Source organism: Pelodiscus sinensis, chromosome 1, assembly GCF_052426305.1.
Source record: "Pelodiscus sinensis isolate ZL-2025 chromosome 1, ASM5242630v1, whole genome shotgun sequence".
Classification (NCBI taxonomy): Eukaryota; Metazoa; Chordata; order Testudines; family Trionychidae; genus Pelodiscus; species Pelodiscus sinensis.
This window is the reverse complement of record NC_143052.1, coordinates 147,318,326-147,332,546: the sequence shown is the minus strand read 5'-3', so window position 1 is coordinate 147,332,546 and position 14,221 is coordinate 147,318,326. Positions and strand designations below refer to the sequence as shown.

Below are 14,221 nucleotides of genomic sequence, written 5' to 3'. Positions count from 1 at the left end.
GCTCTGGAGAAATGTTTGGCTAGAGTTTCCCCTACAATATGTACCAGTTCCAACTTACATACAAATTCAACTTAAGAACAAACCTACAGTCCCTATCTTGTACGTAACCCGGGGACTGCCTGTACTGAAGTCATGTCCCAATGTACTGTGAGGCCGTAAGATTGCTCGAACAAAGCATGTTTGGGCCAGGTGATAATTGACACCATGAGTGCTTTAGGATGTAGTCTTGCTGATCCAATAGAGGGCCTTCTTCCTTCGGAGATACTGGTGAACCTAAATCAGGGGTGAACAATACTTTTTGAGGCGGGGGCACTCCAAGATTTTGGAAAGTGGTCAAGGGCCTCACTTTTCTATGGAGGGGGTGTAGGGTCTGGTATGGAGGTTGGGTGCAGAAAGGAGCTTGGGGTAAAAGGACTGGGGTTCAGGGTCCAGGAGTGAGAATGGGTGCAGGAGAGGATTCTGGCCTGGGAAAGGGATGTAGGAGGGGTTGCAGGGTCTGGTAGGGAGCTGTGATCTGGGGAGGGGGAGTGCAGAGGGTTTGGGTGGAGACCTGGAGCAGGGAACTGAGGTGCAGGAGAGAGTGCAGGGTCAAAGAGGGGGTATGGGTGCAAGAGAGGATTCTGGACTGGGGCAGGGTTGTACAAGCAGGTACAGAGGGTTTGGGTGGTGGCCTGGGGCAGAAGAGGGTGATGACGTAGGGCAGGAAGTTAGAGTGTGGGCAGGGATGGGGTGCCAGAGGCAGGTTCTGGCCGGGAGGCACTTTACTAGGCAGCTCCCAGGAAGCGGCCTCAGACAGGCTCCCTACCTACTTCAACCCCAGGCTGCTCAAAGTGGCTGGCTGCTTCATGCATTTCTCTGTGCTGTGCACGAGGAAGGTTGGAGGTGGGAGAGGACTTGGCCCCCACCATCCCAGCTGCCATTTGGAAAATGGGAGTTGCGATGACTGTGCTGGGTGCAAGGCAACATGCAGTCTCCTCCACTCTCAGCTAAGGACATTAAAATGTGGTTAATTGATTCCAGTGGGCAAGCGACCAAGGAGCTTGTGAACAGGACAGCAGCGACGGATGGTGATAGGTCTGCTGTTGTTACCTGCACGGAGTGTGCCATGTTTGTCTTCCTCCCGGAAGAAAGAATGGATTTCATCTGCACTAAGTGCAAGCTGGTTGCCATCTTGGGAAAAAAAATGAGAGGACTGGAGGCCCAAGTGTCGACCCTACGCTCGATCAAAGAGGATGAGGACTTCCTCGATAGAAGGCAGCGTTTAATCCTTCAAGCATGGCAGGCGGAAGAGCCAGAGAGGGCAGTATGGGACCAGGAAGAGAACTGGCAGCATGTAAATTCTAGAAGGGGAAAGAGTCCAGCATGGGAATCCCCCAATGCTATAGAGGTAAGTAATCGCTTTCAGGCTCTCTCCATAGGCTCTGCAGTGCTGAAAGCTTTGGAAGGGTCCTCACAAGGAAGGAACCGCAAGGGAATACCATCTACTAGAATGTATGGGATGCGTAGTCCTAGGGATGGGGGTTTCACGGCCACCACCCCCAAAAGAAAACGATGGGTGGTGGTGGTCGGAAACTCCCTCCTAAGAGGGATTGAGCCATCCATCTGCCGTCCGGACCTAGAATCTCGAGAGGTGTGCTGCTTACCAAGAGCTCGCATTCAGGATGTGACTGAGAGGCTTACCAAAATGATCAAACCTTCGGATCGCTACCCCTTCCTGCTTCTCCATGTGGGAACTAATGATACGGCCAAGAATGACCTTGAGCGGGTTACTGCAGATTATGTAGCGCTGGGAAGAAGGATCCAAGAATTCAGAGCGCAAGTGGTGTTCTCGTCCATCCTCCCTGTCGAAGGGAAAGGACTGGGCAGGGATTGTCAAATTGAGGATGTAAATGCGTGGTTGCGCAGGTGGTGTCGCAGAGAGGGCTTTGGTTTCTTCAACCATGGGACTCTGTTCCAGGCACAAGGATTGTTAGGAAGGGATGGGATCCACCTAATCAAGAGAGGAAGGAGCATCTTCGCGGGTAGGCTTGCAAACCTAGTGAGGAGGGCTTTAAACTTGGTTCGTCGGGGGACGGTGATCAAAACCCTGAGGGGAGCGGGAAAGTTGGATACCGGGAAGAAATTCAAAGAGGAACAAGCAAGGAAGGAGAACCCCAATTAGAATGGAAAAGGTAGGGCAATCAACTGGTTTTCTGAGGTGTTTGTACACTAATGCGAGAAGCCTGGGCAACAAACAGGAAGAACTAGAGGCCCTGGCCCAGTCCAAGAAATATGATTTAATTGGGATAACAGAGACTTGGTGGGATAACTCGCATGACTGGAGCACTGTCATGGAAGGGTATAGACTGTTCAGGAAGAACAGGCAGGAGAGAAAAGGAGGAGTTGCACTATATGTAAGAGAGTAGTATGATTGCTCTGAACTCCAGTACAGAGGGAGAAAAACTTGTTGAGAGACTATAGGTTAAGTTTAAAGGAGTAAACAACAGCAGTGATGTTGTGGTTGATGGCTGCTACAAGCCACCGAATCAGGTGGATGAGGTAGATGAGGCTTTCCTCGGACAACTGAGAGAAGCTTCCAGATCGCAAGCCCTGGTTCTCGTGGGGGACTTTAATCACCCTGACATCTGTTGGGAAACCAATACGGCAGTACACAGGCAATCCAGGAAGTTTTTGGAGAATGTTGGGGATAACTTCTTGGCACAAGTGCTGAAGGATCCGACTAGGGGCCATGCGCAGCTTGATCTTCTGTTCACAAACAGGGAGGAACTAATAGGGGAAGTAGAGGTGGGTGACACCTGGGAAGCAGTGATCATGAGATGGTAGATTCCAGGACCCTACCAAAGGAAGAAAAGAGAGCAGTAAAATATACACCTTGGACTTCAAAAAAGCAGATTTTGACTCCTCAGAGATCTGATGGGTAGAACCCCCTGGGATGCTAACATGAAGGGGAAAGGAATCCAGGACAGCTGGCAGTATTTTAAAGAAGCCTTATTGAAGGCACAGAAAGAAACCATCCCGATGCATAGCAAGAGAGGCAAACATGGTAAGAGACCTGACTGGCTTACAGGGCAAATCCTTGGTGAACTTAAGCACAAAAAGGAAGCTTACAAAAAGTGGAAACTTGGACAAATGACCAGTGAGGGGTTTAAATGTATAGCTCAAGAATGCTGGGAGGTTATCAGGAAGGCGAAAGAGCAAATGGAATTGTGACTGGCTAAGGATGTGAAAGATAACAAGAAAGGTTTCTACAGGCATGTTAAGAAGGTGATCAGAGAGGGTGTGTGACCCCTATTGGATGAAGGAGGTAACCTAGTGACAGATGATGTGGGGAAAGCTGAAGTACTCAATGCTTTCTTTGACTCTGAGTTCACAGACAAGGTGGGCTCCCAGACTAATGCGCTAAGTGACGCAAGATGGGATGAAGATGGACAGCCCTTGGTGGGTAAAGAACAGGTTAGGAACTATTTAAAAAAGCTAAATATACACAAATCCATGGGTCCGGACTTAATGCATCCGAGGTTACTGAGTGAGTTGGCAAATGTCATTGAGGAGCCTTTGGCCATTATCTTTGAAAAGTTGTGGAGATCAGGAGAAATCCCGGATGATTGGAAAGAGGCAAATGTAGTGCCCATCTTCAGAAAAGGGAAGAAGGATGATCCAGGGAACTATAGGCCGGTCAGTCTTACCTCGGTTCCTGGAAAAATCATGGAAGGGATCCTTAAAGAATCCATTTTGAGGCACTTGGAAGAGAGGAAAGTGATTAGGAATAGTCAGCATGGATTCACAAAAGGCAAGTCGTGCCTGACCAATCTGATTAGCTTCTATGATGAGGTAACTGGCTCTGTGGACGTGGGAAAGTCAGTGGATGTGATATACCTTGACTTTAGCAAGGCTTTTGATACCGTCTCCCACAATATTCTTGCCAGCAAGTTAAGGGAATGTGGATTGGATAAATGGACAGTAAGATGGATAGAAAGATGGCTAGAAGGCCGGGCCCAGCGGGTAGTGATCAACAGCTCGATGTCAGGATGGCGGTCGGTTTCTAGCGGAGTGCCCCAAGGTTCATTTCTAGGACCGGTTTTGTTCAATATCCTTATTAATGACCTGGACGAGGGGATGAATTGCAACCTAAGCTAGGGGGAGAGGTAGATACGCTTGAGGGCAGAGATAGGGCCCAGAGTGACTTAGACAAATTGGAGGATTGGGCCAAAGGAAATCTGATGAGGTTCAACAAGGACAATTGCAGAGTCCTGCACTTGGGATGGAAGAATCCCAAGCATTGTTACAAGCTGGGGACCAACCAGCTAAGTAGTAGTTCTGCAGAAAAGGACCTGGGGGTTACAGTGGATGAGAAGCTGGATATGAGTCAACAGTGTGCCCTTGTAGCCAAGAAGGCTAATGGCATATTAGGTTGCATTAAGAGGAGCATTGCCAGCAGATCCAGAGAGGTCATTATTCCCCTTTATTCGGCTCTGGTGAGGCCACATCTGGAGTATTATGTCCAGTTCTGGGTCCCCCGCTACAAAAAGGATGTGGACGCATTGGAGAGGGTCCAGCGGAGGGCAACCAAAATGATTAGGGGGCTGGAGCATATGACTTATGAGGGGAGGCTGAGGGAGTTGGGTCTGTTTAGTCTGCAGAAGCGAATAGTGAGGGGGGATTTGATAGAAGCCTTCAACTTCCTGAAGGGAAGAGGATGGAGAGAGGCTGTTCACAGTAGTGGCAGATGGCAGAACAAGGAGCAATGTGGTGGGAGAGGTCCAGGTTGTGGTGGGAGAGGTCCAGGTTGGATATTAGGAAAAACTATTTCACTAGGAGGGTAGTGAAGCACTGGAATGGGTTACCTAGGGAAGTAGTGGAGTGTCCATCCCTAGAGGTGTTTAAGTCTTGGCTTGACAAAGCCCTGGCTGCATTGATTTAGTTGGGATTGGTCCTGCCTAGAGCAGGGGGCTGGACTTGATGACCTTCTGAGATCTCTTCCAGCTCTATGGTTCTATGAGTCTATGACTAGTCGATGGAAATTCTATCGTCTAGTCGATAGGCACTTCCGCATTCCTCCTTTGAAATGGGGCTCTTGTACTTTTCAAAGGAGGAATGCAGAACTTCGCGTACAGCCCTAGGCCAGCGGGAAGTCTCGCTGACTCCGGGCTGCAGGTGGCATGCCTGCTTTGAAATGCACAAGAGTCCCCAGAAGGGGCTCTTGTGCATTTCAAAGCCATGCAGCCCAGAGTCAGTGGGGGACTCAGTCCCATGCTGACCCAGGCTCCATGCTACGCTGCATGCCACTAGGAGCCCGGGGTCAGCTGAAGAATCCCCAGCTGACCTCAGGTTCTGCAGGGCACTTCCCTGGAATCTGGGGTCAGCCGGGTTGTGAGGATATGTCCCTGACCAGGGCTGACCCTGGCCTCGAGTGCTGCCCCTTTAAAATGCCACCTCTGTGTGATTCAAAGGGACAGCCCGCCACACAGCTGATCCACGTATCAGCTGTGCAGCAGCCACCTTAGGGTTTCAAAGCTGTGCGGCGCTGCCACTTTGAAGGACTCCCCCACCCTTTGCTGCCTCTCTCTCATAGAGGCAGCAAGGGGGTGGGGGGAATATCAACTAGTCAAAAGGCTATCCGATAAGCAAATGCTTATCGGATAGTCCACTAGTCCTTAACATCCCTACCCCCAGTGCAGAGAGACACATGGAGCAACCAGCCACTTTGAGAGGCCTGTGGCTGCAGCAGGCAGGGAGCCTGTCTGAGTCTGCAGTGAGGCTTCCAAAGGCTTTGTGGTCCAGTTCTTGCCCACCTCTGATCTAAAGTCTCACTGCAGTGCTGAAGAGCGCACTGCTGTTTCAGCATATGAAAAGATGAGGTTCTGATCTCCTGTGATCATTAAAGGACATATGGTAATAGTTGCAAGATTAAGATTAGCATTGGCGTCCTGGCAAAAATCCAGATTTAATTATTATCTTCAGCCTCTTTAAAATCTCCCTGAAGTTTCAACTGAATTCAGTAATCATCACTTCTCCTTCTAATGTCCAAAGTTTTGCTGTGCACTTTAAAAACAAATGCCAAATTTCTTTTAAAAAAAAAAGTTGGAAAATGTGTTTTAGTATCTTTTGGAACGAAAAATGTTTTTCAGACATTAAGATAGTATCATCACTAGCCTCAGGCAAGGCATGACACTGGAAACAATGAAATATACCCTCCCATGGCCATTGTATGTTTCTCATTATGCCATGTGGATGGTTCCTCATACATTTCTCGATTTCCCAAGCCATTAGCTTCTGCTCTCAGCAGGTGATAAGAAAGAGGCAACATTTCACCAACGATCTGCTCATTAATGATATGAGCAAAACATTCTTATGATATAAACAAATTAAATTAAATCCTTTTCTATGTTTGGCTGACTCCATAAACGTGAAATTAAGCTATATGTGGCAACTGATACCCAGGAAATTCTGAAGAATTGAATTTATTCACCCACTGATACTAAATTCACTACTCAATGAATAATAAAAATCTCTATATATAGTTCAGAGATTTGCGTGTGTCTACAAGTCCGTTTGTTCAAGAACTCCTCCTAAATGGTAACAGCTAGGACCAAATTTGGTAGGCAGGTTCCTCTCATCATAACTTAAACCAAGGTCAGGGTCTGATTGTTCCAGGAAATTTAGATGTGCCTAGAATTCAATTGTTTTCCATTATATGGAAAGGGGGGGGGGGGGGGGCTGAGTGGAGGAATGCAATACTGCACTGTGACCACTGGGGGCAGCAAGCACTGAGGACAGCTACACCAGGAAACCAGTGGCCAGCTGGGTATTGGGTTTGTCATCTTGCCAGCCATCAGCCCAGGTAAGCAGCCACCCCCCCCTTCCACAAACCCGTACTCCAAGCCCTTGTCGCCAATGCTAGACTGGCAGGAGCCCCGCTGGCACTGCTGCCGAGGCCACTGTCCAGAGCACTATCAGAGCTGTGTAGCGCAGCCCTGGCCCTTCCGTTGGTAATGAGGAAAGAGGAAACTAAAGATGACAGGTAAACCCCTTCCATTAAAAAACTGACCATGAGATCTTTTAATGTCAATACAAAATAGACTTCAGTGTAAGTATTTAAGTCATCATTTGAAAGACTCACTCATAGCACACTTAGATAGCTTGGAAGTATCTTGGGAGATCTGAACCTTTAACTCTAGAGACAACTGCCCAAACTGTCAAGAGATTAGATGGTTAATTTCTTTTAGCTTTTGAAGCACAGACACATTATTCACTACAAGTTTAGAGTTTCACCTACTCGGACGTCCACCGAGCAGCCCACAGTCCAAGACGGGTTTCCCAACACCTGGTTTTGGCACAACAGATGAACAAGTGAAGACTTTCCAACACCTGCAAAACAAACATTAACTGAAGCTGCATAGTTGGCAATGCATGATCCTTACATTTGACAGCAATACCAAAATAACATTGTGTTTAAATCTCAAGAGGGATGATAGCATAATCTTCGATCTATTTAATAAGGTGGAATAATCTTGGTAAATCAGATAAAAAGGCTCAGCAGTCAAATTCTAAATATAGTACAACTTAATATAAAACAATGTACTCGAGTAGAAATAGTATTCGTACTAAGTATAACTTAAATGGCTATGAACTGATTATCAGAGCAAAGGATAGTGTTCTAGCTGTATTGTTAGACAAAACATTTAAAACTATGATCCAGTGTGCAACAGCAGTAAAGAAAATACTAGTGAGAGGAATACCATGGGTTTCTCTACATTAGAGTGGAAGGTGAAATGTCCAATTCAGGTAGATGTTTGAGCTCGTGCACTAAAACAGCAGTATAACTGCAGGTGCACAGGCTGTGGGATCTGCTAGTTGCCTCAAATACAAGCCTGTCTGAAGCCCATCCTGCTGCCTCTACAAAAAGCCTCAGTGGCACTTCTATTTTACACGAGCTCCACCAGAATACTCACATGCTACCCAAACTAGAAATTACTCCTCCAGCTCCACTGTAGACATAGCCTACACATGAAGTAGTTTGTAAAATTAAGGCTAACTAGCATATGGGCTTTTGTCAAAAGAAATACATAAGTCTGAAGCTATTGTTTATATAAAAACATGTAAGCCACATTTGTATCACAGTATCTAGTGCACCTTATCTGAAGAAAAATATAACTGAATTGGAGAAAGTGCAGAATTAGACACCAAAAATGATAATGGATTAGCAGGTGTTAAAAAGGCAGGGATAGTGCTAACGCTGGAAGTGAAGAGTGGACAATGAGAAAGCGACATAATTGAAGTACTTAAGAATTTAAACTGGGACTTGTTCTAAAATTAAGCTTACATCTAAGAATTTACACCATGCTCATAATTCAGAATATTTCATATGTTAATATAGGCCATAGCTTAACAATCTACTTGAAGTTTCCAGACAGACCAGAGCAAGTGGACATGAATATAAGAGAAAACAGAATTTTACAAGGCCGAGACTAACAGGTGGAATGGATTTTCAGTCAAAGTGCAGAGCCAAACAATGAACACAGGTTTAAGCAAAAATTGGATGACTATGAAAAGTATAAAATTCAAAGCATCGTCCATTCGGTTTGTACTCCACAGTGGCTGCTGTACTTCCCCATCCTCCAGTTGGTCCCGTTATTTTTGCTGGCTTATGTGAGTTTCTTTTGCCTGGAAATATCTGTCCTTCTCTGACTCAACATTTTTGAGTTTTTTTGTAAGCGCCATCAAACCGGCCCAGACACCCCAATGGGCTGTGCCGTACCCCACAGGGCTGCGTAAGAACATAGGCAGCGGGGTGTTTTGACACTCGAGTTGTGTTTCTCACAGCAGGTCCCATTTGCTACCCGGCCCCGGGGACTTAGCAGACTCAGGCTGAAGAGGAGCGGCAGGCGAGAGCGAGGGGGCTGGAGGCGGGCGAGGAAACACGAGGGCGGGCACCCACTAGGGAAGGGAAGGCCACTGGGGTCTGCACCGTCCTGCCCAACGGTCACCCCCCGCCCCCTTTCCATTCCACACGCGCCTAGGCCCCCGTTTCTGCCGGAGCGGAGCCCTAGCGCTGGCCCGGGCTTTGCCCAAGGGCGGAACGTTCAGAGGAGCCACGCGCCAGAGCTGGGCCACAGCCTACGGGGGGAGGGGGCGAAGGGAGCCGCGTCAGAGCCGGGGCACGTGGCAGGGCCCGCGTTCCAAGGCAGCAGCTCTGACTTGCACCACTGCGCAAGCTCGAGCCGGATGTCGTTAGCGACGTCGGGGGGGGGGGAAGAAGGGGCGGGGAGTTGCTGGGACACTCGCTCCCGTTGCAAGGCACCAGGCGGGACTGCCCCTGTGCGGAGGTGGGGTGGGGTGGAGCGGGAAACCCCTCACTCACCTGAGTCCCCCAGCACCAGCACCTTGACCCTGTCTAACGCAGCCATCTTACCCTGCCTAGCAACAGTCTCCCGGCACCGCCCCCTCGGACCACTCACTCATCCCATTGGCTGTCCCCTCACTTCCGCAAGCCTCTATGTTGCCGTCTTCGCTTTTGATTGGCAAATGTGGATCGAGGCGGGGCCTAGTGAGCTCTTCAGAGAACAATTGGTGCGCCTTCCTGTCAATGCTCATCGCAGCCGGAGATTGGGGAGCGTCGCCGCCTCCTATCCCCAACTGGGTTGGACCCAACCGGCTCGCGCCGTGGCGAGGGTGGGGGTGCCTCGTGTGTGCGTCACAAAGGTGCGCTGCTGCCGGGCTGGTGTGCGACGAGCGCTGCGTATGACGCGCCGTGACGCAGTTGCCGAAAGCGCCGCCCGGAGACGGAGCCAGTCCGGAGCGGCCGGCAGGCAGGTCAGTCCCGTGCTCTGGCGCGGGGGGCGGTTGCTGGTGCTGCCGCCGCCGCTTTCCGTGCGCTGCAGCCGCGGCGACTCGCAGTGAAATCTTACCCCCCGTTTCCAGGGCCAGGCAGCGGCGGTTCGCTCCCCCCCCCCGCCCGAAGTAAGCCACGTTCTCTGGCTGTTGCAGCCGGACCGAGGCGCGCGGGGGGAGTTAAACGGCGCCGGGGCAGCCCCGCGAGACGCGCCACGTGCGTTGTGCGAAGCCGGCCGTGCGCCCCTCGGGGCAGCGCGCTTCGGGCCAGCGTCCTCGCAACCCCGAGCGCCTCCCTTTGGGCCCCATTGATGCTCCTTCTCAGGTCCAGAGCCTGGTCCTGAGAAGCGTCTGCTGGCGGGGGACCTCTGCCTGGCATCAGGCTCCCCCCGCCAGCTCCTGACTATTCAGCGTGAGAGACGGATCGCTTTCTTCCCTCATCTTTCTGCTTTCCTAGTCGCTGCTTACACCTTGTTCTGCTAGCCAGCTTGCTGGGTAGTTCCAGGTCCAGAACTCAGGCGTTTTGCCTTAAGAATAAAGAATATTCAAAAGGAGATTTTGGGAAAAGTAATGGGGTGCAAGGAAATACATGGTTAGGTTAGAGGAATTATAGAAGGGGGATTTAGGCAGGCTGCTATAATAGATTTGGAGATTAAGTTTAGGAAAAGCACAGCTAATACAGTGGGAGGGGGAACCATCAGAAACAACACACATAGTGGCTGTGTCTAAGAGACTGGCAAGTGTTTCCGGAAAATCAGCCGCTTTTCTGGAAAAACTTGCCAGCTGTCTACTCTGGCTGCTTGAATTTCCGGAAAAGCGCTGACGATCTCATGTAAGATTGTCAGTGCTTTTCCGGAAATACTATGCTGCTCCCGTTCGGGCAAAAGTCTTTTTCCGAAAGACTTTTTGCGCAAAAGGGCCGGTGTAGACAGCACAGGACTGTTTTCCGCAAAGAAGCCCCGATCGCGAAAATGGCTTTTGCGGAAAAGCGTCCTGCCAATCTAGACGTGCTTTTCCGAAAATGCTTTCAATGGAAAACTTTTCCGTTAAAAGCATTTTTGGAAAATCATGCCAGTGTAGACGTAGCCAATAGGTGGAAGGAATGCCATAAGAGACTGAGGTGGTGAGTAAATAGGTGGTCTCATATGAGACCAAGAGGTGGTGAGTGATAGAGGCTGTCTACACTGTAAGCTTTTGCTGCAGAAAATATACTAATGAGGGGTTCATTAATATGACTCAGGTTGTCGTTAGCATATTTTCTGTCTGTTGTTTTTGTGCAAAAAGAAGCAGCATAGCTGCTTCCATTTTGCGCAAAACCCCCTTTTTGCCTCAAAAAATCCTAATGCCTCAAAAAAGGTGTAACCAATCTTGCGCAAAAAGGGGTTCTTGCACAAAAAGGAAATCTCCACACTGCTGGTTTTTGTGCAAAAACTGATCAGAAGAGCGTATGCAAATGCAGTGCAAGAAAATGCAAATCTGCACTTCATTTGCAGTGCCTCTTCTGGCAACACTCATAGGCTATGTCTACGCTGGCGGGTTCTTGTGCCAGAAATATGCAAATGAGGCTACACGGCCCCTTCTTGCGCAAGAAAAACCCTCTTGTGTAATGCCTCTACGCTGATTATTTTCAGGAATAACAGCATTGCACAAGAGGGTTTTTCTTGAGCAAGAAGGGGCAGTGTACATGCTCCTTCTGGTGCAAGAGCCTCTTCTGCAAAAATGGCGGCTCATTAGCTATATAGATGAGGCTTGGCGATATTCCAAGCTTAGCCTCATTTGCATATTTCTGGTGCAAGAACCCACCAGTGTAGACATAGCCAGAGTGCAGATGAGACATGAGTTTGCAGCTGCTGAAAAAATGCCTACCTCGGATACCAAATGACAGGACTTACCCTCCCACCTTTCTTGGGATACTTATTCCTATCCCACTTCAACTAACTAGTTCTCTGCTTTTGCGGAAAAACTTGCCAGCTGTCTACACTGGCCGCTTGAATTTCCGCAAGAACACTGACTATCTCATGTAAGATTGTCAGTGTTCTTGCGGAAATACTGTGCTGCTTCCATTCAGGCAAAAGCCCTCTTGTGCAAATGCTTTTGCGCAAGAGGGCTAGTGTAGATAATGCAGTATTGTTTTGCACAAAAAAGCCCCGATCGCAAAAATGGCAGTTGGGGCTTTCTTGCGCAAAACTGCGTCTAGATTGGCACGGACGCTTTCCCGCAAAAAGTGCTTTTGCGGAAAACCGTCCATGCCATTCTAGACGCTCTTTTCCACAAATGCTTTTGACGGAAAAACTTTTCCGTTAAAAGCATTTGCGGAAAATCATGCCATTCTAGACATAGACCTTATGTTTTGTAGATTCTCCCTCATATGAGTAATGGTATGGAATTAAGACTAATAATGTGCCTTTTCAGCCACCATCGTTTTCTCTTCCTTCTTTGTGTTTATCATCAATGTTCATAAACTGTCATATGCCCCCCCCTTTGTTCTTTAGCTGCACTAAATATTAAGAGCCAGATCATTCCTCATACAATAAATAAGTCAATTCCTTTAGCCTCTTGATTACTCTTGTTGATTTCCTCTGAACTGTCATATCCATCAGTTTGTCAATTTCTTTCTGAGAATGTGGTGCCCAATGCCAAATAAAACGTTCTAGGTACAGTTGCATCCAAGATATAAAGAAAATGAGTTATCTCCTTATCAGAAGTTGTGCAAGGAGAATATACTGAGCCTTTTGGCCTGTATAATGAAATCATATGAGTCTTTAGAAAGGATTCTGAGATGTATGAGAAACATATTACTAAAATAGACCCACCATCTTATTAACTTCATTGGAAAAAATAATTCCACTTTGGTCCCTTAAATTATACTTTTGGTGGAGGAAGATTAGAGTCTTCTGCTGACATCTGCTACAGTGACAGTGTAATTGTGGTACTCTTGGATTCTTATACAGTCCTTAGGAACACATTCATGTACCTTATCAGATTGCTGGTTTTGTTAGTCTGATAATCTGACCTCAGAGGCTATCAATATCTGCTGCATGAGAAATAGACAGTCCCAGCCCCAATAATGAATCCTAGTCAGTTATACAGTTCTGCAGTGATTAGAATACCAGATTAAGAATAAAAAGATCTGAATTCTGCTCTTTGGTTTCTGCTACCAACTGAGCATGGCCTTGAGAAAATCTTTCTCACTCTACTTGTGTCCATATGTGCAAAATGGTGTAATATTGTTTCTCCATCTTTGTTGAGTGCTTTGAGATCAATTAAATCATTTGTAAGGTATATATGTATGTACTAAGCATCGCTGTTATACAGGGTTGGGTTTGCATTCATGTGAAAGGATTACTTACTTGACCCTGCAATGTTCAGTTTATACCCTGAAATGTGGGGACTTCTTTACTTTTACATCATTTTATTACCTCTGGCTCCAGATGTGAATTGCAAAATCAGTCAGATGTGTCTAAATTCCAATCGCCATATTGGACTCAAACCACGTTCTTCAGCAAATGCAACAGGTTCTCTACATAATGCAGTGAAAATATTCCCTTCTATTCTAAAATCATACACCATTAGTTTAATTGTTAACATTTGTGTTTATATTGTGAGATGACAGACTTAAAGAAACACAGCTCAGTTTCTTTTTATCTTTTCTTTTTTCTTTTTTTAATTTCCACTTCTGCGAAAAGGAATCCTCTAGTAAACATAAATAGAAATAAAGTATGTCGGTTCATCTCACACAATGTCTATAAATGAGACAAAGCAGGAGAAAGGAGGTATCAAGATTAAGGATGTGAATGGTTAACCAGTAGGCCTCACCGGTTAAGGGTGAGGCTTACTGGTTCTGGTTAACCGGTGGGGGATGGAGCACCTCCCTGCCTGCCCTGGGTAGGCGGCTGCTTAAGCCCTGCAGGGCCCACTGCAAGCAAGGGCACGCCAGCCCAGCCAGAGTAGCTCCTGTCTGTGGCGGGCTTGGCCTAGTTGTGCTGCACACAGGGCACTCCAGCCAATCAGTTAAGTGGGATTTTACATCCCTTTTTGTGATTGGATTTTAAAAGACTGAGCACAAGGTTTCCTGCAGCCTCCACGAAGTGGCAGTTAGAATGCTGTGGGATTTGAAGGTAGTCTGTTTTAGAAGCAGATTTGCATGGTGATAAATTAGAATAATCCATAGCTCTCAGTCAATAAAAGACAGATAGGGAAGGATGCTCTTTTACTTGGTTCTGAAATAAGCAGCTAGTGGGAATTTGTTTTTGAGGATATATACTGAAGCAACAAATCCTGATTAGACATTTCTATTAATAAATTTTCCTCACTGCAGTTCTGTGGAATCACCTTATTTTCCCTCTTTTTAGTCCTCCTTTATAAAGGAGGATTGAAAAATGCTCTACCT

The 14,221-nt window shown here is 47.5% G+C and overlaps 2 protein-coding genes across 4 annotated transcripts in view; one reads left to right on the top strand and one right to left on the bottom strand.

Annotated features, from left to right (window-relative positions):
* Positions 1-9,613, bottom strand: part of RABL3 (RAB, member of RAS oncogene family like 3) — a 34,944-nt gene extending 25,331 nt beyond the window's left edge. The window contains exons 1-2 of one of the 3 annotated variants that reach the window (XM_025189594.3): positions 9,483-9,613; positions 7,277-7,368 (exon numbers count right to left, since the gene is read on the bottom strand). In XM_025189594.3, coding sequence (XP_025045379.2) covers positions 7,277-7,368; positions 9,483-9,594 — 204 coding nt within the window. In that variant the 5' untranslated portion in view covers positions 9,595-9,613. Of the gene's footprint in view, positions 1-7,276; positions 7,369-9,361 lie in introns of all 3 variants that reach the window. The other 2 variants (XM_014578481.4, XM_006132907.5) reach the window with 2 other exon arrangements.
* A 55-nt stretch (positions 9,614-9,668) lies between these two features.
* Positions 9,669-14,221, top strand: part of GTF2E1 (general transcription factor IIE subunit 1) — a 99,963-nt gene continuing 95,410 nt past the window's right edge. The window contains exon 1 of the mRNA XM_006132906.3: positions 9,669-9,813. The gene's annotated coding sequence lies outside the window, so the exon portion shown is untranslated. The remainder of the gene's footprint in view (positions 9,814-14,221) is intronic.